Source organism: Daphnia magna, linkage group LG4, assembly GCF_020631705.1.
Source record: "Daphnia magna isolate NIES linkage group LG4, ASM2063170v1.1, whole genome shotgun sequence".
Classification (NCBI taxonomy): domain Eukaryota; kingdom Metazoa; phylum Arthropoda; class Branchiopoda; order Diplostraca; family Daphniidae; genus Daphnia; species Daphnia magna.
The window spans coordinates 12,031,372-12,054,903 of record NC_059185.1 but is presented as its reverse complement, the minus strand read 5'-3'; the positions used below and the strand labels follow the sequence as shown (position 1 = coordinate 12,054,903).

The 23,532-nt window shown below is 40.8% G+C and overlaps 3 protein-coding genes across 5 annotated transcripts; all 3 read left to right on the top strand.

Moving 5' to 3' along the window:
- Positions 1-1,866: 1,866 nt before the first annotated feature.
- On the top strand, positions 1,867-16,877 carry LOC116920223 (sex determination protein fox-1). 2 transcript variants are annotated; one of them, XM_045171963.1, is made up of 12 exons: positions 1,867-2,069; positions 6,031-6,450; positions 6,626-7,048; positions 7,421-7,474; positions 10,048-10,140; positions 11,922-11,976; positions 12,071-12,257; positions 12,341-12,419; positions 13,281-13,382; positions 14,203-14,351; positions 14,437-14,530; positions 14,609-16,877. In XM_045171963.1, the coding sequence occupies exons 1-12, from the start codon at positions 1,896-1,898 to the stop codon at positions 14,651-14,653; spliced, it is 1,875 nt and encodes a 624-aa protein (XP_045027898.1). In that variant the 5' UTR covers positions 1,867-1,895; the 3' UTR covers positions 14,654-16,877. The 2 variants fall into 2 exon arrangements, with proteins under 2 accessions (XP_045027898.1, XP_045027899.1); XM_045171964.1 differs by lacking the exon at positions 1,867-2,069 and adding an exon at positions 2,811-4,168.
- Positions 16,878-17,057: 180 nt separating this feature from the next.
- On the top strand, positions 17,058-21,732 carry LOC116920261 (IQ and ubiquitin-like domain-containing protein). Of its 2 annotated transcripts, none has more exons than XM_045171969.1 (10): positions 17,058-17,380; positions 17,455-18,169; positions 18,241-18,836; positions 18,903-18,987; positions 19,141-19,673; positions 19,734-19,901; positions 20,274-20,440; positions 20,520-20,804; positions 20,868-21,029; positions 21,089-21,732. In XM_045171969.1, exons 5-10 carry the CDS (start codon positions 19,190-19,192, stop codon positions 21,260-21,262), a joined length of 1,440 nt encoding a protein of 479 aa, XP_045027904.1. In that variant the 5' UTR covers positions 17,058-17,380; positions 17,455-18,169; positions 18,241-18,836; positions 18,903-18,987; positions 19,141-19,189; the 3' UTR covers positions 21,263-21,732. The 2 variants fall into 2 exon arrangements, with proteins under 2 accessions (XP_045027904.1, XP_032782315.2); XM_032926424.2 differs by having other exon boundaries at positions 19,120-19,673.
- A 265-nt stretch (positions 21,733-21,997) lies between these two features.
- LOC116920318 (carbonyl reductase [NADPH] 3) lies at positions 21,998-23,456 on the top strand. The gene is made up of 5 exons (XM_032926526.2): positions 21,998-22,158; positions 22,238-22,755; positions 22,816-22,903; positions 22,959-23,109; positions 23,176-23,456. The coding sequence occupies exons 1-5, from the start codon at positions 22,123-22,125 to the stop codon at positions 23,307-23,309; spliced, it is 927 nt and encodes a 308-aa protein (XP_032782417.2). The 5' UTR covers positions 21,998-22,122; the 3' UTR covers positions 23,310-23,456.
- Positions 23,457-23,532: the final 76 nt, after the last annotated feature.

Here is a 23,532-nt window from a genome sequence, read left to right as displayed (position 1 = left end):
TTCGAGAGCGAAGAAATTGAAAATAGAAAAGCCTCTTCGTCGTTCTTCTCCGTTTTTTTTTTTTTGGTTCCTCGGTTTTTATGGCTGGAAAGGAATCTCCTGCCCGGCGGACACACGTACGAGACCTGCTCCCTTTCGGTCGGGCTCGTGTGTGTGGAAAAGACAACAGCTGGGGTCGGTTTTGTCATCGTCTTCTTTCCTCGCCCAGCTACTGCCTCTTCTCACAAGGAGAGATGTGAGGGGGGAGAAAAGAGGCCACAGCGGGCCAGCGTCGTTTCCATAAATCCCGGACGACGTAGACACTATTTTCTCTATGAGGTTGAGGGGCCGCGGGCATAGGACAAAGAAGGCTGGGTCTGTTGTTGTTCCCGGTGCAGCCATTTAAAAATGGACGTCCATTTTTTCCTCGCACAGAATTTTTTTTTTGTTGAATAATGACTCGGGATTCACGATGGTCAAGGCCGACTAACTGTTTTTTTCGTACTGATTATGACTCGGCTGAAATTTTCTTTCTTGCCCACTTGTCCGTGAATGTTGACGTTCGAAATCGGGAGGAGGGCGAGTTTAAAAAAGATCAGCTGGACACGGATTTCTGTCGCTTGCTGGAAGTTTCTTGAAAAACGCATTAAGAACTTGACACACACACACAATGCTGTGGTTGCAGCGTCTATTTATTCAAACATAGAGGGACAAACCAAGTCCTTCAATCTCGTGCATGCGATGACACGCTGCATTTTTCTTCTTGTTTGAGTTGATGGATTTCTCTTGTCTCGTTCCTTTTTCATCGTTTTTTTTCTTCCTCCGTCACTCAGTTCTTCAGGAGTGATGAATACATTTTTAACGAGACGTGTTTAAACCCGCGTGACTCTCTCAATAAATATTGAATGTCACACTTTATTTTTTGCACGTACCTTTCCAATATTTCAAAATGGCGCTTTTTAAAAAATTCAAACAAATCTCTTTTATCCTATCGATCGACAACTGCCATCCCACGATACCTCAATTTCATCTTCTCCCCCTTCTCTTTTTAAATTCGATTTTTTTTTAAATTTGAATCATCGAATCGGCTTTTCTCGTGAATTCCCGTTTCACGTCGTTTGCTCACACCCGTATCGTGCGTGTCGTACCGAACGAGCTTCTCGTTTTGTTTGTTCACGCACAACAACTCTCGGGAGAAATGGAAGCTCGTCTCGTTTAACAACAGTTAAAAGATAATGGGGGCGGCCATCTTTGTTGTCTGCTTAACGATCGAGCATGTTGTTCTAAAAATGGCGGATAGAAACCAAAAATTCGAACAACAAAGAAATGCGTGTTTTGCTGTTGAATATTTAAATGACTTGTTTACTTTGAAAAGAAATTTATCCAACGGCCGAGCACGAGGCACGCGTGGTCCCTTGAGAGAACATCCATCATCGATCCATTTGAACCCATTACCACCCACTTGCCACCCACCCCCTTTTTTCTTTCCTACGAATTTTGGAAAAGTTAATGGCAAGAACGTGAAAATAATAGGAAGCGTTTCGAACACGTTCGTGATTCAATCAGTAGATTTGGGCACTTGACTTGTTTGATCGATTGATTTTTTTCTTTTTAGTCAATCAAATAACAATGATCTCTGCACCACGTGCGAGATTCGGGGTAACCAGAAATTTCGACTTTCCATTGTTCACCCACCTTCATTCACCCCCTTCAGAAAAATCTAAACCCCCCTCTTTGTTTTTCTCAAATTTTGGACCAATCACAAGTGATTACTCTAAATCCTCATTTGCTGGGCCGTTTAAAACAAACATGATAGGTCGTCGAAATTGAAAAGATCAGAGAGGTCAAACCGAAAAGTTGTCTGTGGTCAGTGAATCGTCTGGCGAGGTGGTCGTTGCAATTTTTCGTTCTCTCCAATGTCGCCCTCGTCCTCCGCTGCCACCGCCATGATGTCGACGACCACCACGTTGACCATGTTTGAAACGTGTTGCACGATGGACCGATGGCAACAGATCGGCTACTTTAGTTACAAAGCTAAACTCAGACAGGATATCAACGACGATTGGATTGATATCAATCACGACATTTGGGTGAGTTTTACGTAGTACCATGTTTTTTTTTTTGTTGGCGGGCTTTTTTTTTATGGGTTATCGAATTCTCTCGATATTGAATCTCAATGCCCAAAAGGCATGTGCAGAGCACGTGCTTTCGTGTTATTGGATAAATTCCATTTTTCTTTGGGAATTTTTCTCTTTGTGTCTGCCACGTGCGTTTGAAAGTCGTCGAATTTTATTGAAATCTTTTTTTGTTTTCTGATGTTTCCTGACAGGAATTTTTAAAATTTGATTTCTCCACTTTTATTTTGAATAATTGATTTGGTTTCGAGGAATGTGTCCTTTGTGGATTGAAAACATTTTTTCCCTCCACTTTCTGTTTCGATTTTTTGTTTTTGTTCGTCATGGCCACCATGTTTATTATTCTTTTTCTTGTTTTTTTTTTTTTTTGCCTTCCCACGTTTTTAGCCATCTAGCGGCGTGTTTTTAAAACTCTAAGAAATAGTGTCATTTTTGACCGCTAGATGCTGTTTGGCCCAAACATCTAGCCATGTTTTCGCTTTGCGAGTGGTCTGCCTTGCTTCTTTTTCTCCGTGTGTGTGTCAAGTGTAATCGATCGAAGGCCTTTCTGGATGTGTACCAGCGCAACCTACTTGCCATTTTTTTATTTTTTTTTTTTGTCCTCCACAATCGCCGATAGCCTTCTTGACCCGGCTAACATTCTGAAATGTGGGGGGCTCTTACGCAGCATCTGTCTTTTCTCGTATTTCCCGTTGAGTTCAGTCCTCTAATCGCTTCTGATCGGGTTGTTCGATTCCGTTCGATTTGAGAAAAGGCTTTCCATTTATTTGACAACGGGTTTTTACGCCTTTGGTTTGTTTTCCTTTGTTTTTGGTAGTGGGAGGAAGCGCGTAGGTTCTGTGCTAGAAATTATATTTATCCTTGTGAAATCGAGATCTCCGTTTTAAGGGTCCGGGAGGATAAGAACCTCGTGGATCAATAACCGAAGTCATTACGCATCGAAGCCACGTTCGTTTTGTTTTTCTTTAATCTTCCATCACTTGTTTCCTAGAATCATTTGCGTTCAATTAATGTATAAGGCAAGTCGTGTGTTAAATGATTTAAGGAACTCCTTCATCAATTGTTCGAACTTGACCTCGTTTTACCCCGCCCTTTTTAAACATCAGACTTTAAAAAAATTGTTTCTCCCCCCCTCAATGATACCAGACAGTATCGGTAAGATCTACACATCTGTTTAGGTGATAGTTTTATTATAGTGATCTGAACAAAATTCCGAGTTGAAATAGAGGGCAAAAAAAGAAAAAAGTTGTTGTTCAAGTGTTAATGACAGGCAGCTGTTTTTTATTTCTCTTGGGGAGGTCGTCCTTTAAAAGAAGTGTGGGGGGGGGGGTCATTCTTTGGTCGTCCAAATTGCATACATCCATCCATTTCTTTCTCACGTCCCTCCAAACTTGCATCGCCTCAGAGGAGAAATTGTTCATTTTCCGGACAATAGATGGCGTGTTGATAGCAGCCGGCTAATCAAGAAAGGGATCCATACCAGAATCGGCTGGATCGGGAGGAGGAGCTTGCGGGTGTGGGGGCCTGGTGCGCTTGCGCTTTCTTTTCACCAGATCGAAAGAAAGCCAACCCCATCGCAACGCAGAGTCGTAGTAGAGTTGAAGGTGGCTGGTTTAGAAAAAAGAGACATGTCCAATTGAGTGTGCGGTGTACAGTGTTGTTTCGCCTTTGCTCTACGATTTGATTTTTGCCGCAAGTCTTTGAAAGTCTTTGAAACATTTTGTCTTTTACTTCCCACCATTCAAATTTTGGAATTATTAGAATTTTTTTTTTTTATAGATAAAAATTGTTTTCGGCGTCCCTGCGTGTTGACGACACTTAATTTATTCACAAAAAAAAAATATTTTCGATTTTTTTTTTGCGATTTGAGATTGTGGTGAATTCTAAGAAAAACGTTCCTACTATCGATTGTGTTCGAGTCGTTCATACAACAAAAGTGCGAGTTTGTTAGTTTTTTTTTTTTTTTTTCTGGAACAAAAATCGAAACCCCACCAGCCGCCAAACTGTGGAGCGCCGGAGCATTCTTCCTTCCTCCGCAAGGAGTCTACTATCCGGTGAACATTTTTCTTCATTTCTTTTTTGGACTTTGATTTTTTAAATCCTCCCTGTTCCAGCATAGATTTCTTAAAGGGCTATTTTTAGAAGCTTAATTTTCCCTGTGTGTTTGCTTCATCTTGGGTCATGCCTGCGTATATACGTGGTGTCTGTACATCTGGAACGGTTCCAGTGAAACACTCTGGGGTCCTCTTCTAACACACACACATACACACAGAGAGAGAGGAGGGAAAAAAAAAAATATATCCAGTAGCTTTTTGGTCAAAGGAACAGGGGGCTGGGTAGGGAGAGGGGGGGTGCGCATGGAAACATCTGCTCTGCTTACATTTTTATTTCCTTCCAGTTCCGTGCGTGTATGTTCGGAAATCTTTTTTTTTTCTTCTTCTTCTTCTTCTTTCCCTTCCCCTTTTTGTTGATTGTATAAAAATAGTTTGGTGTAGTAAAGAGAAGAAGAAGGAAAAAAAAAAGAAATAAGTTTGGTGGAACACACGCGCGCGCCTGGAACGAAGAGCATCGTTGTCATGGCGTCATCGTCGTTGACTTCAATCAATCGGTAGCTTCCTGTCCGCTCTCTCCATGATGGGAGACTTATTGCGTTTGTGTGTGTGGATGAGATGGGGGGGAGGTCCTGTCGGTTGTGTGTTCATAACGAACCAGATCCTGTGTAACAAGCCATTTTGTCCGTCCTTAAAACTGTTGGGTAGTAGCAGAAAAGCTCTGCTTCTTAACTCGTTTCAAAAATAGAAAAACGAAAAACAAAAAGAAAAAAAAAAATGTTTTCGATGAGGGAGAAGAAGAAGAGACGTTGTGTGTTTAGACCTTCAAACTCTCGCTGCTCTCCCACACAGCCTCCCCTCGTTGTTTTGTATTTCTGGACACGAAGAGATGAATAGCTAGTGTGTGCGTTCCAGATGTGGATGTGCTACCGGAGACGCCACGATGGGACCTTCTTCTTGTACTTGTCTTTATTCCAAAAGGAAAACGGGTGGGGGATGGTTTTTACAGGGGCTGGTGCATGTGTCTCTTTTTTAAATTTAGACCTCGTGTGTGTGTGTGGGAGAGGAAAAGAGAAGATGGCACACACACACACGCCTAGACAAAAAAAAACAACACACATCTGGAAGTCATCCAATAGAGAGAAACAGCACAGTGTACAACTTAAGAGTAGAGACTCACTGGCTCACTTCTCTTTTTTTTTTTTTTTGCTTTTCCCCATCCGCCCCGTGAACTTTATTGATCCGGCGAAGTTGGTCGCCCTCTCTACCTCCCCCCGGACGCCATTTTTTTTTTTTCCCCCCCCTCTGTTCCCTCCCCCCCTCGGTTTTTGATGACGGATGGATGGCTCATACAACTCTCGCACACACATGAGCTGTTTAGATGCGCCCGTTTGGTCTCCCCGGCAATGCGCCATAAAGGAATAAGAAATGGGGGATCGTCGACCGTAGTTGTTGGATGGATGTGTTGCGTTGCTTTTAATTTAATTGTGAACAAGGACAGGACGCACACACACACACAGAGAAAAGGAGGTGTGTGTGTGTAGAGAAGTTGGGAAGGAAGGAAGGAATTGAGGGAAAGAAGAAGAAGAAGAAAGAAAAAAATGGAAGTCTAGCAAATGGTCGATCGATGCCAACGGAATAGAATTTCTTTTTTTGCTCCTCCTCGACCCACCCTCGAGAATGCCGGGTCCAAAAGTCAAAGCCGACAGTTTTCTGTTCAATACGCAAAACTTGGCGACGTAATGGCGCCATGCAACGCATCATTTTGATATTAAAATGTTTAAGCAAACAAACAAATGAAAATGATATTCGTTTTACCTGTGATGGCCTGTCGCGCTAAATTTCCAATTCATTTCTTTTGACAGCACATGGTGCAGGCCGGATTGGCTCCGCCCTATGCCCAGTACGGACAGGGCGGAGGTGATGCAGCGGCGTTGGCTCAAGCGGCTGCCCAGGCGGCCGCCCAGGCAGCGGCGCAAGCGGCCAGCGTTGCCGTCCCGACCAGCGGACCCAACACGGTCGGCGTCGGAGGAGGCGGACCCAATGGCGGCGCTATCAAATTGGAGAAGGACGGCGATGCCAGCGGTGCTGGACCTATGGCCATGACCATGGCCTCGACCAGTTCCAGCTCCTCTAATACTTCAACGTCCACCAGCTGCGTCCTGTCGTCAGGCTCGGTGGGAGTGCCGTCGCTCGGCTCCCAGGCCGCCGTCGCCGCTGCGCTGGACAGCCTGTCCGGCGGATCGGCCCTCAGTCTCGGAGGCATCGATCAATCTTCGCTCGCCGTGAGTGTTCTTTTTATTTTCTATTTCGTTTATGACGGTGAACAATCAAGAAAAGAAACGGGAGCCTTAAAACCGCAGCTAATTGATGATCAAAGTCACGATGGGCGGTCGGTGGCGCCATCCAGTAGCAATGGCCCAATTTAATGGATTATTATTTTTTTTAATTATTTCAAAGGCGGAATTAAATGCGGCGTTTGGATTGAACTTGTCTCATCAGCTGGGAGCCAGTCAACAACAACAACAGCAGCAACAGCAACAACAGGACGTGATGGCAGGCAATGATGTCGGTGGCGATCCTGGCGGTTGCGTTGCAGCCGCAGCGGCTGCCGCCCAGGCCGTGGCCGCCGCCACCAACACGGGCTGCTCGGTCTCATCGAGCAACACGACACCGACATCGGGAATGATCACAACCATCGATCTGTCGTCCGCCTCTTCGTCGGTCGGACTAGTTGGGCCCGGAGGCTCTGTCGTTGTTCAGACCAGCGGAGCCGGAAGCGTCGCCGGCGGATCATCGTCGCCAAAGGAAATGCCCAAACGACTTCACGTCTCCAACATCCCGTTCCGCTTCAGGGATCCCGATCTTCGTGCCATGTTTGGGGTATGTATACACAACCGGAACTCTAACATCCCATTTTTTGTTTTTTTTTAAATCAATACCTTTCCCCTTTTTTTTTTATTTCGGATTCGGAAGAGGCCACTTCCTTCCTCTTTACTTTTTTTCGTTTGGCTTTTGGTTGGATGGATTTGTCTTGACAGAAAGATGATGGACTTATGTACAGTGGGTTATTGATCGATGCTTAATCCTTGTGTGTAGTTGGATTTTTCTCTTTGTTTAAAAAGGAAAAAAGAAGAAATGATTTAGAAAACGGAATCGGATTGATTTGATCGCATTGATTGTGTGCCATTTTTTTTTTCCTATCGTGTTTGTCTAATTTATTTTTTTTTTCTCTTTTTATTTGATTTACAACAGCAATTTGGGCCCATTTTGGACGTGGAAATCATCTTTAACGAGCGCGGATCCAAGGTAAAATAACAAAACGAAAGAAAAAAAAAACGAATTTTTTTTTTTTAAGAAAAGAAAGAAAGAAAAAAAAATACGTTGTTCTCCTTGTTGTATTTAATTTGTGTAATAACCAAACGTATTTATTTTGTGGCGAGATTATTGACTTTCTCTCGCGATATTTTCCCCTGGCGAACGAAAATGCAAACACAAAGACACACACACTTTGAAGGGAGACGCTCTCGTCTCTGATTTTCGTTCGTTTTCTCTAATTCAATATATTTTTAAATCGTTAATCATCGTCCAATCAGAAGAACATGAATTGGTTCTTTTTTTTTCTGGGGGAAAGGAAGACAAAACAATTCCATTTCTTTTCTCTCTTTTTTTTTTTGTTCTTTTTCCGTATTGTATTATTTTATAGGCCCCCCCAAGATTCTGCAAAAAATCTGTGATGAAAGTCCCCCCTTCCTAATAAAAAAAACAAAAAACAAACAGAGAAAAATTAAAGAACGAGACACACAGACACACCAGCTAGGTCAGTCGTGGATAACGACGTGACGTGTGTGTTTTACCGTTGATGAGACAGGTATTTTTTTGTTTTGTTTTCCATCTCCCCGTCATGGTGATATGATAATTGGTGATGCACGGCTCTTGTTTTTTTTTTTTTTTGGCTCTTTCTCTCTGTCTCTCTCTCTCTCTTTCTAAAGAAAACAATCCCCTTTATTCATTTGTATTGTGGAAGAAGACAAGAATCTTTTTTTTTTTCTTTTTTGAATTTTGTGCCCCTCCCGCCACAGTTCTCTTTTTTTTTTAAGTAGAGCGAAGCATTTTCTTATTTAAATTTGTTTTTTTAAATGAAAAGAAAAAAAGAGCATTTTTGATGAGCATTTGTCATGTGGTTATATATAACTGGGTCTACATATAACCATCCCACTCTTATCTCCTCCAGCTACTGATTGGCTACTTGCTGCACACCACACTGTCTATTTATTATTATTTTTTAAAACATTTTCTATCCTCCCTTTTCAAAAGATCAAAACACAATTTTTTTTTTAATTAGTCAGAGTGTGCTGATGTGATTTACGTGTTTTCGTCGGTAGTTTTATTTTTTGTTGGATCAACGGAGCTGTTTGTTTTATTTAAATGCTAAATCGCACCCCACCTCCTTTCGGAATTTGTACATTTTTTTTGGGGGGGGGGGTTGGCTGCTCGGGGTTTCTAATTCCCTTTGAATAAAAAATTGGGATGCAGGGGGGTGTTGGTGGTGGCTTGATGTAGGAAACACAAACGGATTGAACTAATAACGTCAACTAATTGTGACCGCAATCAATTTGGAATGCGTGAACGCGCACCATCAGAGAAACACCTTCGTTTGTATTTGCAGTTGGTTTTGTTTCATTTGAGTCGGCAGGAAAACGCTAAGAAACGTGCACCTTTTAGATTAAGAGATCGGTCGTGGCGCTTCTATCGATCCCGTGTGTGTGTGCGTGTGGTTGTGTGTGTTGTTCCGCGGAACAACGGGAACGTCTGCCCATCCGCTGTACGAGGGGCGGCGCATGCAAATGATCATCCCTTGTATTGATTTTTTCCTTCTCCTTTCAAACTCTACTCAAAACAAGAGGAAAAATACCTTCATGGGGGATTGTTGTTACATTTTGTATAGAATAGACGACAACACGAGAGTGGAATGGGGGGTTGAGACGGAGAGCAAGATGCAACAACACGCAATAAAGAGCTTCAGTTGTTGTTGATGAATTTTTTTTTTTTTTTTTGTGTTGTTTATATTAGTAGGGGGTGTGGAAAAGGGCGCATGTGATATGGTGCTCTGTGCCTGATGTAATTTTATCATTTTTATTTCCCTCTCTCTCGCTCTCTCTCTCTCTCGCTCTCTTTGTCTATTGCGAATGGAATTCTTATGATTTTCCTTGGAACACCCAATGCAAAAAAAAAACACGCAAATGTATTTTGATTTTTCCGTCCATGCCTACGGTGGAAAAAGAACAATATTTTTTTTTTTAATTCGGTATCTATTTCGAATGCTGGGCATTATATCACTCTGCTGCTGTGCTACTTGACTGTTGGCCATCGATCGATATTTGTATGTGTGTGTGTCTGTGTGTGTTTTTTTTTTTAAAGGAGGATACGACGCAAAACAATTCAAAACATTACCCTTTTATATATACATATATATATACCTCGTCCTGGCCGAATTGAAACAATTATCTCTTTAATATTCGTCTATTGGAGAACGATGCAAATATTCCCCCTTTTTTTGTTAATTATTATAAATTAATTTTAATTTCAGTTTGTTTTTTTTTTTGTGGGGGTTTTTTATTTTAGAATTCCCTTCCCCCTTTTTGGGTGTTGATCGTCATTGCAAAAAATTTAAAATCTTTAATTGATTTTTGTTCATTAACGCATTGAAAAAAAGAAAAAAAAAGGGGGAAAGAAACTGCAAATTAGTTCTCTGATAAAACGCGCGCTCTTGATTCTCTCCAATTTGATTTTTAATTTGATTGATTATCATTTTTTTTTTTGTATCTTTTTTTTTTTCCTATTTTTTTTTTTTTCTTTTTGTATTTTGTCTTGGCATGCAGGGGTTCGGTTTTGTAACGTTCGCAAGTAGTGCTGATGCGGACCGCGCACGAGAGAAGCTTCATGGCACCGTGGTTGAGGGACGCAAAATTGAGGTGTGCATGATCTTGATTTCCCTTTTATTTAAAAAAAAAAAAAAAAAAAAAAGAAAATTTACTTCAACAACTTTTGAAAACCCTTTTTTTTTTTGGACAACAACAACATACCTAAATTTCCTTAAACAATTATATCGACTATTTTTTTTTGGTTTTTTTGTTTTTCCCATCTCACCTTACAACCCCCCCCCCTTATCACCTGACTTTGATCTATTACGTTGATAGAATTTTTTTTTAATTAATAATCTCTCTGTATAACACACATCCTTATTTTAATTTTTCCTTGACTTGATTTTTAACACCTTCGCTTCAGTTTAATTTAAAAAAAAAAAAGTGGGGGGTGGGTGAGGTAGTCTCGATACCTAAAAATATTTTGAACTTTTCCTCCCCCATTTCCTTGTGTGTGATCGGGACTTGGATTCGACGCCCAATTTTCTGTATCATTAAAAAAAAAAAAAAAATGAATTAATTTTTCCAAAACTAAAATTAGCAAGAAAGAACAGCTAGTGGAAGTTGCACTCGTTTCATGCGTCCCCTCATAGATGTCTTTCTTTTTCCAATTCTGGTTGATTTCATGTTTGTATTGGTCAATGTCTATCGCATTTCCATCGATCGGAACGGTTGATTTCCATATTTTTGCTAGCCATCTGCTGCCTTACGTACCGCTGCTATTCGTTCGAAATGTTGCCATCATTTTGAAAAAACAAATTTAAAACAAACAAACTGCTACTATTACCACTACTACTACCATTGCTAGTTGCGAAAGACGTGCCTGATTGGCTGTTGGCCGAAGACAAATTTGAATTTCGACGCTCGGTTGTTCTGTTCGTTTGTGATCGAAACACACGCGCACAAAAATTAAGAGAGAAAAAACACCAAACCGAATGACCCTTTCATTTCAATGTGCGTGTGATGATTTTGATTGATTTTTTTGAAATTTTAAATTCGTTGTTTGTTTTTTTTTTGCTATCCGAGTTAGTTCTGAACCCGCTGAAACACCTGCAGCAAAAACAATCGAATTGTTTTTGTTTTGTCTTGTTTTTCTTCTTAAATTCCTGTCTGTGGTAAAATTTCATTTCTTAGATTTGGTTTCATTGGCCACTTTGTGTGTGTCGCATTCGTTGAAATTTCGTAGCAAAATGTCCGCACCCTCGTCGAAATCAAAATGGAAGAGAGAGAAAACATCAAAGAAAAAGGCGTCTGAAGGAAACGTCTCGCTTGTTAAACATTTCAAAATGCGCGCGTAGTTTAACATAAATTCAAAGGGATGTTGCTAGGGCTAGAAATTGTAGGTTTGAACCTTAACATTTATTTATTTATTTTTTTTTTTCCCTTACCCCATCCCCCCCCTCCCATTTTTTTATTGTTTGCATGTCGTGAACTATCCAATTTTAAGAAATTTCTATTTTTTCACTTTAATTATTTGTTTTTTTTTTGTCTTCTTCCTCACCCTCATTCCCTTTTTCTTCTCAATGTTTTTTTTTTTTTTCTGTATGATCATCTCCAACCTCTTCCTTTACCCCTCCCTTTTTTTTTTAAAACAAAAATCTCTTTCCTTTTCAAAAAAAAATTAATAATAATAATAATATTTTGATGGTAGAAATCAAAATTTGTTGTCTTGTGTGATTGTCAATCAGTGGTCATGATGATGTGTAACGAAGATTGCGCGAATGTGGTGGTCGCACCGGCTAATAATCTTTCCTTCCGTTTTGTCGTTATCCACCAATTTGCGTGGGTGTGCCATTTCCCCCTGAATTCCCGTCCGTCCCTTGCATTATTAGGTCAATAATGCCACCGCTCGAGTACAAACCAAAAAGCCCGCCACTCTTCCTACCGGTAAGACGCGAAACTAAATTCTCATTTCATTTGATTTTGTTATTTTAAAAAAATTTAAATTCATTTGATTTAATTGATTTGTTTCTATCAATAGATGAGCAGGAGTTCAAGTCATCCCAGTTCCATTTAGGATTGGAAGCGGCGGCCGCTTTGCGCGGTGTCGCCCTACAGCGCGGACGTGTCCAGCGAGCCGCTGCCGCAGCTTCGGCCTATCCGGCAGCTGCGGCTGCGGCTGCCGCCGCGGCCATGGCTCGCCCTCAACTCACTGCCGCTTCTCTCCAGTAAATTCAATATTTATTTATTTACATTCTCACAAATGAATGAATTAATCATTAAAAAAAAAATGAAATTCATTTGCCAATAGGGGTGCGTACTACGACAATCTGATGGCCCAAGTTCAGGCGCAAGCGCAAGCCCAGGCCACCGACGCCTACAGACTTCAGGTAGGAAACAATCGCCATTTTCTTTTCTTTTTTTTTTACGTTTGTTTTCTACCTTTAAAAAAAAAATTGTAATTCGCTTTGGATCGGTTGATTTCATTGATGAAAAGAATAGTCGGGATATTTGTTTATTTGATCAAACTAATCGTGGATGCATGCGTGTTTTTTTTACATCATTGAATTTGTGTTGCGCACGTCAGTTTCCCATTTGCCAGCCGAATCTAATTAAAAATCCAATTTTATTGAATATGGGGGGGACAGGGAATGCATGAAACTGGAATAACCCGTTTCTTTTTTTTCGTTTTATTCATTTCAATTTTTTTCTTGTTGATTCAATTTGATTTGTTTTCTCATCTAAATGCGGGGAGGGTCCGAGCATATCAATCATCTCAACATTTTGGTAATTGAAAACAATCGTTCAAAGGGCGTGAGGAGAACCTCCTTCCTTTTTTGCCCGAGACACACATGTAAAACAAACAGCTGACTTGGTAGATGACTTCATTGACATTTCATAATTGCTAAACTTGTGTGTGTGTGTGTGTGTGTGTGTGTCTGCTTTGTACGTGTTTGGGTGGGGGGCACTTGTTTATGCGCGCAGAACTTTCATTGACTACACTATTTTTCTTCTAGAATTAATTATTTTAAAATTAGGAGTTAATTTATGTTTTAGAAAAGAAAAAAACATATTTCAAAACAAACTATTTTTTTTTAAATGTTGGTTGTTGTTGTTGTGGCCACTCGCGTTGAATCAAAATTTTTCCTCCTTTTATTTTTCTGCTCCTCGTCGTCGTCCTCTTTTTGTTGACGTGTGTGTGTGTCGTCGTCGTCGTCCGCCCTCTCCTGTCCTTGTGTGTCCGTCTGCAGCAGCAACTGGCAGCAGCAGCCGCCGCGGCCGCCGCTACTCAGCGACCGCCAACTCTCTCGCCGTCGCTTGCATCCGTACTGTCACGCAACTCCCAGTCCACAGTAAGTGGCTCCAAATGAAAGAAACAAAAAACAAACGAAAGCAACAACAACAACGACACAATCTAATCATTTAGTCTTGTAAATAGGAGGCAAAAACAACAGCAAAATGAGAATGAATTTATTTTTTAACAAAATTTTTTTTTATTGTTGGGAGAAAACATTTGCATATTCTTCTCGGCTTGTGATTTGCAATTGTTTCTAAAGGGTTGAAAAAAAAATTGAACCAAGACGATACGTTTCGTAGTCGATGTTCATTTGTTTAGATTTCTTTTTATCCGACTGATGTCGTAGTTGATCATCGTCTTTGGTATTTTTTTTTTCTTTCTAGATGAAAAATGGCATTTCTTCTTTTATCCCTCGTCTCACCCCTCTTTTTATTTCGGTTTTCTTCATTTATTCAGGCATGTCGCAACATTCCTTTCTCTCTCTCTTTCTCTCTCTCTTTATTTTGGGTTCTTTTTTCGTTTCTTAACTATTTGTTGTCTTCGGTTTTTAAAATTTTTATTTCCTTACGTCGCACCTTGGGTCTATGGTTCGAATCTTTCTAGACGAACCCCCCTTTTCTCTTCTTTTATTGTTATGGCCATTGTGTTGTTTAAAAGGAGAAACCCTTTTAGTATCTTTTTCTTTTCTTTTCTCTTTAAAAAAAAAATGCATGTCCATGGTCCTAACCAGAACCCCCCCCATCTGTTTCTCAAATTTTTATTTATTTTAAATCAAGTTGGGTTGAAAAGATTTTATAAGAGTTTGTTGGTTCGATGCATATTCATCTTTTATTTTTATCTATTTGTTTTTGAATTTCCTTCCGCGCAATGCGTTGACATCGCAACAAATTCAGGCGGGTTATCTGAGTCAGGCCGCAGCTGCAGCCAATTACACGGCAGCGGCCAATGCGGCAGCACGAGCTTACGGCGCAGCAGCAGCCGCCCAACCTTCGACAATGGCCGCCTACGCTGCCGTCCCCGCAAAGTCAGTCGAATCATTTCATTATTTATTTATTTTTCGAATTCAAATCTAATCGAATGTTTTTTGTTTTTTTTTTTGAAACATTCAGTTACGGAGCTGATCCTTATTTGGGACACAGCATCGGCCCGATGCCCACGTATGGAATTAGCAATTCGGCCGAATTGCAATCCGTCAATAAATTGGTAATTGCAAACAATAACAAATGAAATGTTTGAATTGGACAAGTTTTTTTATTACGTTTCATTGGTTTTCATCCGCAGGCCGCCATGTACCGAAGTAGTTACAACAGATTCACGCCCTATTAAGACGATCTTTGTCTCGTGGGAAGCGAATGGAGGGCAAGAGAAATCACACGTTTTCAAACAAAAAGAAAAAAAAAAACAAAAAAGAAAAAAATTGAAAAACTAGCCCATCGCCATTTTGATTTTGGTGCGTGGGATTCATTGGTGCGTGAGTGGTGTGACCAGTAGTCGTTTATTTCTTCCCGTTCGGTCACACGAAACAGCGCCGCCACAAGAAAACAACAGACAAAACATAACAAAAAAACCGAAACGCACAAACTGCTCCCACCCACATTGTGGGGGGGGGGGGGATTCGAAGAATGACGACGACGACGAGACAAAAAGCCAAACAAGTAGAAGCTGCAATTTTGAACTGTCTTCTTTCTGTTTCTCGAGAAGAATGAAGAGCACAAAAAGTCGAGTGGTGTCGTCAGTCCTCGCTCCTCCTTCCTGTCCCCCGTTTGAAATTCAATTTTTGAATTTCGGATTTTTATCAACAGTCAAAGTAAATTGTGTTGGCCCCCTCTGCACCCTCTTATTTCGAGGCTTCCAACATCAAAACAAACGTATACCAAATAAGAGCCTAACGGACCTCGTTTTCCTCTTTCTCCCACTATTTTTGAATCTCTTTGATGAAGCGAAAGAAACGGACTCGGAATCGTTCGTCTCCCTCATGTTTTTTTGTCAATTTTTACTCAGATGACGCCGTTGCCGTGCACAAGTTTCGAAGCATCTTAGCAGTGAAGAACATTAGCAGCCGCAAAACAAAAGAAGAAATACTCTCGAGAGTGATATATAACTATTTAAAAAGATGCGCACGTGTATTTTTCCTTTGACACACACACTTCAACATTGAAAACTCCTACTAGGTTGACTAGAAGATTTCTATTCATTTTTTTTTTTTTTTTTTTTTTATATTTTAAAGGGGGGCAGATTTCTGAAATTATAGCACAACACAAAATGTACCGTTTTCTCCGGCTCAACGAGAATTTTCTTTTATTTTGTAACTTCATTTTTTCGTTTGATGATGGGGCCCTCGCAGAAAGTTGACCCTCTGATTTAAAATTTTTTTTTTTTGTATCGTTTAGCAGAAGAAACGCACTCAAAAAGACAGCGCAATATTTGAAAAAAAAAATCTTAAACGAATACTCATCCTCTGTTCCTCCCCCTCCCCCCTGTTTGTTTTTCTGTCTTTATTTTTGTTTTGAAAAAGAAAAATCAATTTTATTTTTCGTCTTGCGTGTGTACCGCAGCTGGGTATCACTTTACTCTATTTCCTTTTGCTGCTACTTTTATATACTCATCACTCAGCTAATTTTCAATTCAAATTTTTTTTCTTTCTTTTTTTTTTTAATTTTTTTTATTCCGAATTAAAAACAAAAATCTATGGCCTCTATTTAAATGGGGGGGCTCATTAAATTCAGAGCAGCAAATTGTCTATTGCAGTTTGATTCCTCGAGCCCTTTTTTTTTTATTATTATTATTAAAGAAAAGCAGGACGGGATTTATTATTTTTTTTTTCAAAAACAAAAAAAAATGTTTGAATTGTAGGCATAGTTAATATTCATTTTTTTTTCTTTCTTTCTTCCGCCTCATTTATGTGTTAGAAGAAGAAAAAAAAAAGGAGAACAACAAAAAAGAAGGAATTTTGTTTTTTTTTTGCGGAGGGGTTTCTATAATTTTCCTTTGAGTAAATCGCTAGTCGGTATCCCTCTCTTGTCTCTTATTTCTTATATGAGAATTTCATATTCATCTCTTTGAAATCTTCTATCTTTTTCCCATGTTCTCTCTTTTTTTTTTTTTTTTTTATTCAAATATTATTTTGATGTGTATGTATGCGTGTGTATGTGTGTGGCTGTCTATCATAGTCCCGACCCTCGAATGCTCCTCCTCAACAGGCCAGTTTTTACCAAACATTATTTTTATTTTTATTTTTTTTTTGGGTTTCATGTCCCCTCAATTTTTCATTTCCTAGTTTTAAAACAATTGATTTCAGTCCTGATTTTATGCAACTTGAAAGAGAATTGCCTCTCCCTAGTTTTTATTTTTTGTGTTCCCCATCCTTTCATTGTCTTTCCGACAAAAAGAAAACCAAACAAAAAAGTCTTCTTAAACTATGATGAAATTTACCCGAATGTATGACTGTTTTTTTTTTCCTCTAGGTGTGTATGACTTTGTGTATCGTTTCGATAAGAAGATGATTTAAAAGGCAGAAGAAAAAAAAAATGTACGAGATAAGAAAACTCAATTGTCTGTTTTCTTTTATCGCGTGAAAAGCAGCAACGTATTGATCGTGTGACTCAGGTTTTTCCACCGTTTGTTTCTTACTCACTTTCGTCTTATTTACCGCTCGAATGGGCAATAAGCCAGAATTCTTTTCGTAGAAATGTGGCAATGTTGTGACATAAAAATGGCAGACGCATTTTTAATGCTTTGCTCTCTATGGGGCTCTGTGCGTCTAATAAGCCAGTGAAATCCTTTTAATAATCTGCGCTGGCTGCTCGAAAACACACGCACGTATGGAGATAAATGATCCAATCTCTTTCGGTTGAGTGGTTTGAAGGAGAAGAACGACGTTGGTATGCAACCGCGTGACAAGAAACTCAACGCAAGATTCCATCTTTACGCTCGTGCACACTCTTTAACTGTCTCAGATTGTGAGTTATATTGACATCGAAAAGCCCCGCCCCGAAGGAATTGCAAAAGAAATGTTTGTTGGGCAACTTTTGGATCAATAAGCCTGGTTCTCAGGTATTCATGAATCAGTCATAAATTACCAAGTGCGGCAACCCCCATCTTTGTTTTCCTTTTCATGTTGGGCCAAGGAATGCGTTTTGTGAGATTGAGGATTCTGAGCAGACAGATTTCATTGTGGATTAAATCTGGATCTATGCTTTTGCTGCACTAGGCGGCTGGAGAAGTAATAACAGTTGTTACAATTAAAATTTGTGGTCATAAAGCCAAATGTGTACACCGTCAGAAACATTTGATTTGATTGGTCAGAACGGAAAACTGAACATTTTCTAGGGATTGGCCAGTGCGTCGGAGGAAGGGGGATCAAAAATCCATGATGGCCGCTTTCTTTTTTTCTCAGCCTCTATTTTTAAGAGCTACGGTTGAAAATGAACTGTGTTTGGTACTCGCCCCCGTTGCTTGCTCAAACGTTTTGTGCTTTACACGTTAGCCTTGAGGAAAAGAAAAGTCTTACGGGCAGTTCGATTGTTCAGACCATTTCCTCCATGTTTGTCATCAACTGAAATTTCTCACCAAGTTAACCGAGTGAAACAGAATTACTGCTGCGTGAGAAGTACCCACCGTAGCGTGAACGTCCAGTGAAAATGGCTGAAATAACTGGTTATTTACTCTTGCAATGTGATGAAAACAAATCGGTTTTCAGTATGAATAACTGCTGCTGTCGTCGAAAGTTTTCCTACGCGCCGAAGACGAATGATTGTGTTCGTGCATCCAGCACCTTGAAATCACCCGTCTTATCGGCTGAAATCCAATGTCAATTTAAGAGCAACAGAAACTGTGCAGCTGGTAAGAGAAAAAAAACGAAATCAATCGTTTTATAATCATTCAAACGACTTTATAATTTCCTTTTTGTGTAGTCAATCGTCTTGTTTCGGGTACAAGTAAAATCCTTGCTATGAATAGCAAAGAAAATGTTCAAGTGGATTTGGCCTTTCAAACAAACATATTGGTTTAGGAAATTGTTAAATTCTGGTTAGTTTTGTTTGAATATTAGTTCAATAATGTGAGCAATCAGAGTGTCGACCGTTGATGCACCAACTTTTAACATCAAAACTCAATTTCAACTCTCGAACGAAAAAGAAAATCGAGAATGGCGTGGCTTCACAAGTTTCATACCTGCCCCCCTCTTTGCTTTTCAAAGTTGTCTTTTTGTTTAATGTTTTCACCTATTGATGAATGCAAAGTTTACCGTTGGAATTCTCGCGAAACTTTGTTCGCATTTAACTTTAAATGGATTCAACTGACGGTCCTCCAACTCTGACGATGAGGTATTTGAGTTGCATTGATTCATTACGTCTGTATAGGTGGAGATTCGTGTAATGATTTTAGAACTTTGCCATTGATTGCATTGCGTTGCCGACAATGATCATTCACCAAAGAAATGGCGCAATCAACCTGGATGTCAAACGGCTGCTATGATTATGTTTTGCTGGCCGCACGTGAAATCAGCCAGGTAATCGATTCAAAAATAAAATCGTGTTCCTAATCGTTTGATCACTGTGCAATCTTTCATTTCCAGAATGCGGTCATCACACAATCGCGTCCTAGCAGCCGTTGTCAGGGGAATGGTTGTTGACGGCCTTGCATATACTTGTCCGGGCAAGGTAAAATAAAATAAAAAAAGAGGTACCAATGTTGGATCGATTCTACAAAACCAGTAGCTTTGATGTTTGTCCCTACACTGTGCTGCTTCCAACTTCTCGTCGGTATATGAAAATCACCCGTTTTTCACTCAGGTCTTCTATTTTCCGTAATAGACACCTGGTCTCATCTACGTGGCTGTAAAAGAATTCCTGCTGGCCGACGATGGAAACGGGAGGAGCAAAAGAGACGGCCGAAGACTTCTGCGCTGACAGCCGCCATCAAGTGCAGACGATGTACGTCCAGGTGGAGCAACGTCCAACCTGCCCAGACAAGTCGAACGACGTAGCAGAACGATGCGATTCGCCGACTGCCACGGCTGGCCGCTACGTGGTCACCGTGAAGCTGGAATGTCCCGACTCTCAGGTCATCACTCAAGCCTGGACGCTGGCCACGTCCGCAGGTTCGCTCAAAGAGCGTCTTTCGCGGATGGTTGAACTGCCCGTCGCCACCCTACACCTGACACACGCTGGTCGGGCCGTCCAGGATCACGTGACGTTGGGAGAATTGGGTGGTCGTGTCAACGAGACCATTTCCCTCTCGTTGCGCTCCGTCGATCCAGTCGTTTTCCCCATCCGCATCAAATCTATTCTTCCACCGGAAGATCTCATGCCTCTGCCGGACGTCATCACCGTCCGCATTCACGCCAGTAACTTGTTTTCTTACATCACATCCAGCAGTTATGTTCATTTCAATTTTTAAATTGCAGAGAACGTTCCAGATAGAGATCTAGTGGTGGAAATTGAAAATCAAAGTGTTCGGCAACCGTTTCTCGGTGGTTGGCGCAAAAAGAGTAACGGATTGTGTTACTATCATGCCCAAACTCAAACCGATTACACTGTCGGCCCAGGTGATCGAATCCGCATCTTAACGCCAGGTAACAAATTTGAATATTCCATAGGACGAAGCGTTTTTAATTTGCAATTGAATTCGACGAGTTGACGTAGAATCAAATGTTGCATAATGAGAGCTCATATGTTTGATCCATAATTGCTTACGAAGAGAACGTTATATTTATATCAAACTCGTGTCGGTTGTACGTCAATCGGTCGCTAGCATGACGCCATATTTGTCAAGTCCACAACAAACCATTGGCTTTTGGCTAGCGAAAACTCAAAACTTTTTTTCAGGGCCTTTCTACCGAACCAGTCGAAATTCTCACGTTGTTCTTTTAGCACCGAGTTCTCAGACGGGCCTCGTATTTTTATTTTTATTTTATTTTTAATGTCTCTTTTTTAAAATTCAATAGAGCCGAAGAGTAAAGATTGCCAGGTGGCTACCATACGCGACAATCACACGCAGAGTTCGTCTAGCGTCTCGTGCCAAGTGCGGCCCTTCGACTGGAACTTGTCGTCACGAGAAGATCATCTCAACGCAACCAGCCGATTCGTGACGGTCGATGACGACGAAAAATCGGTACATTTTTTCTTTAGACAAAAACAAAAAATTTAGAAGGAGGAGTTTCTAACTTTTTTTTGGGTGGGGGGGCCTACAGCGTAGAGTTAAACGACGGATGTCCGAAAGGGATCAAGACAATTCATCGAGACCCGTTTCCGTGACCAGTTCTCTATCCGAATCAATTGATGATAATAATCCAACTATCGAACCGGTCGAAGCGCTCATCATCCGCTTCGGTGACGTCACTATCGAAAAGAACCGTTGCAATGACGTCGAAGATCAACTGGATAATCATCGCATCATTTTCCACGAAATTGAAATGCTCAATTCGACCAAGTCGTCGGCGGTGAAAGATCGAATACTTCGCCGTCTTTTGCATAGGGTACAATGACAATTGTGCAATCAACAATTGATTTTGCGCTTTAAATCGTTTTCTAATTCGTAGATCTCGCAGCCGAAAGTGTGGCGATCGTCGACGGGGGCCGTCGTCGAGGTAGACACAGTCGAAATTGAATATCTCCGTGAACTGCGGCTCATGTACGAAGCCGTTTGCAATTCAACTCTGACTGAGGATCGCGTTCGAGCTCTACATCTTTTAAAACGAACGGTGAGTCTTCTATCACGCCAGTTGAATGTGTTTTAAATCATCTCTATCATATCGCGCAGCTTTGGAAAAAGAGCGGACCGTTGGTCAAGGAACTATTGCAATTGGCTGATCGTGAACTGGACCTGCTCGCCCGAGGGCTCATGTCGTCTGCATTGAGCGGCCTCCAGTCTCGACTTCGTGCGCTGTTGCGTCATTTCATCACTGACCAGCTTCCCCAACCGCCCTGCCTTTAACGACATCGACTTGAATTTTGTGCTGTCACGGATCATTTCGCTGGAACAGTAAACTTTGAATTTACTTTAAAGATTCAAGTACCAAGAAACAAGGAACTTAAAAATGTGTTGACAAGCATAAATTCATTTTTCATTTGAAATTTGATTGAACGATGGCTGTTGTCAAATGGTCATTTGTCTCCCGCGACGGTTGCACGCGTTGCCAAGCAATCGATAAGAAACGCTGACGCCTTTCATGCGGCTATTAAAAACTTTTGGGTATCGTGCTGACGTTAACGTGCAATTTAAACTCCCCTCATGTGTTGGCACTTTTGTTGTCGTTGTAACAAATAGCGGTTTTGCTATTCATCCAAGCGCGTTTTATTTGGCTGCACGATCGTGTGGTCATGGCCAGTATAAACTGCAACCAAAAATAATGGCTCATAATATTTCATATTCTCGCCGTACGCAATAAATGCAAATATTGCCAACTGGTTTCTCCATTTTTTTTCAGAGAATAGTTTTTAAAAAAGAATGTGGGACATCAACAAGTATAGAACTCAGCACATCAAAACTTCATGTGGTTAACTGTCAGCTTAGAAAGAAAAAGTTTTGACACGCGATACAAAAGTGTCTCGCATAAAAAGTTGGTCTACTTTCCCCTTCGTTATTTGAACTTTAAACAGAGAGATAATGTTCGCTTAAACGTCGCCTAGCAACAATGATGCGCATGCGCATCTTCATCATCGATCTGCCCTGTTTCATACGCGCATTTGAGAAATCTCTTGCGGACAACTGGCACGCAGATTAAGGTGCGGTCCAAATTCATTATTTATATTTTGGCAAAAGAATATTTGCATAAAAGTTTGTTGAAACGAAAAATGATGGAAGCCAACAGCGGATCTCGAGTGGCTGTGGTAAGTTGAACATCCTTTATTTGATCGAATTTGAAAACAAAAATAAAAGCAATTGCTGAAAATGTCTGATGGAAAAAAGGTGACTGGAGCCAACAAAGGAATCGGTTACGCAGCCGTGATGGAACTGTGTGCCAAATTTGACGGAACTGTTTACTTGACATCACGCGACGAAAGTCGGGGACGTAAGGCTGTGGATGAACTCGAACAAATGGGTTTACGTCCGGCTTATCATCAATTAGACATTGATGACGAATCGAGCGTCTTGAAATTTCGTGATCATCTCGTGGAAACTCACGGCGGATTGGATGTCCTAATCAACAACGCGGCCATTATTTTCCCGATGACGACACCTGCGGAATCGTTTGTCGAATCGATTCGGAAGACGATCGATACTAATTTTTATCACACGATGAGAGCGTGTAAGATCCTGTTTCCTATTCTTCGACCGCACGCAAGAGTCGTTCATTTGACGAGTGACGACGGCCATTTGCTGAGAATATCCGGCCGCGAACCGGAAGCTGCCATCTTGAGGAGCAAATTCTCCGCTCCTGATTTGACCGAACAAGAACTGTGTCAGTTGATGGAAGATTTCATCGAGTGAGTTTATCAAACTTTGTTTATCTTTTACAAATTAAAAATCTTATTGAAATCGCAAAGTGCGGCTAAAAATGGCGATCGTTTTGAACGAGGATGGCCAAACAGCGTTGGTGAAAGAGAAGATACTTGGCCTAACGAAGGCTACATTGTAATGAGCCATATCGATTGAATTATTTGATTGAAAAGCTAATCATTATTGAAAGGTTTCCAAAGTGGGTATCAGCGCATTAACACGAATTCATCAGCGCCAATTCGATCAAGACTTGCGTGAAGATCTGACCGTCAATTGCGTTCACCCCGGTTACGTCATAACAGATGCGACCTTCCAGAAAGGAGAGAAAACGATTCAAGAAGGCAATTCAATTTTTACCATACTTAAATTCGTGATTTTGGAATTGAAATTTGGGGTTGGCATTTCAGGTGCAGAGGCGGCTTGCTGGCTGGCCATGCTTCCGCCATCTTCGCCGGATAATGTTGTTCCAAAAGGGGCGTACGTTTGGCACGACAAACAACTCGTAGATTGGGTCAATGGACCTACTCCTTCAATTTATTAATGTTCAGTTAATTGTACGTTACGGCTTTCATCATTTCGTTTCCGTGTTTGTCAAAACTTTGTCTTTAACTTTTACAGTTTCATCTTACCTGATTGTTCGTCTAGTAAACTTCATTTCAAAAATAAAAATGTTGTTTGTGACGCTTAATGTCTAGTGTCATTTGGAAGACAATGGACATACAAAAATCGAAAGCATAAAATTTTATTCCGTCGAGCCGGAGTTG

Coding starts and splice junctions, on each gene's coding strand:
- LOC116920223 (XM_045171963.1), top strand. CDS start 1,896: ATGTCGCCCTCGTCCTCCGCTGCCACCGCCATGATGTCGACGACCACC. Junction 7,049..7,420: donor ATCTTCGTGCCATGTTTGGG/GTATGTATACAC, acceptor GATTTACAACAG/CAATTTGGGCCCATTTTGGA. Junction 14,531..14,608: donor TGCAATCCGTCAATAAATTG/GTAATTGCAAAC, acceptor TTTCATCCGCAG/GCCGCCATGTACCGAAGTAG.
- LOC116920261 (XM_045171969.1), top strand. CDS start 19,190: ATGGAAACGGGAGGAGCAAAAGAGACGGCCGAAGACTTCTGCGCTGAC. Junction 19,902..20,273: donor AATCCGCATCTTAACGCCAG/GTAACAAATTTG, acceptor AAAATTCAATAG/AGCCGAAGAGTAAAGATTGC. Junction 20,805..20,867: donor TTCGCCGTCTTTTGCATAGG/GTACAATGACAA, acceptor TCTAATTCGTAG/ATCTCGCAGCCGAAAGTGTG.
- LOC116920318 (XM_032926526.2), top strand. CDS start 22,123: ATGATGGAAGCCAACAGCGGATCTCGAGTGGCTGTG. Junction 22,756..22,815: donor TTGATGGAAGATTTCATCGA/GTGAGTTTATCA, acceptor GAAATCGCAAAG/TGCGGCTAAAAATGGCGATC. Junction 23,110..23,175: donor AGAGAAAACGATTCAAGAAG/GCAATTCAATTT, acceptor TTGGCATTTCAG/GTGCAGAGGCGGCTTGCTGG.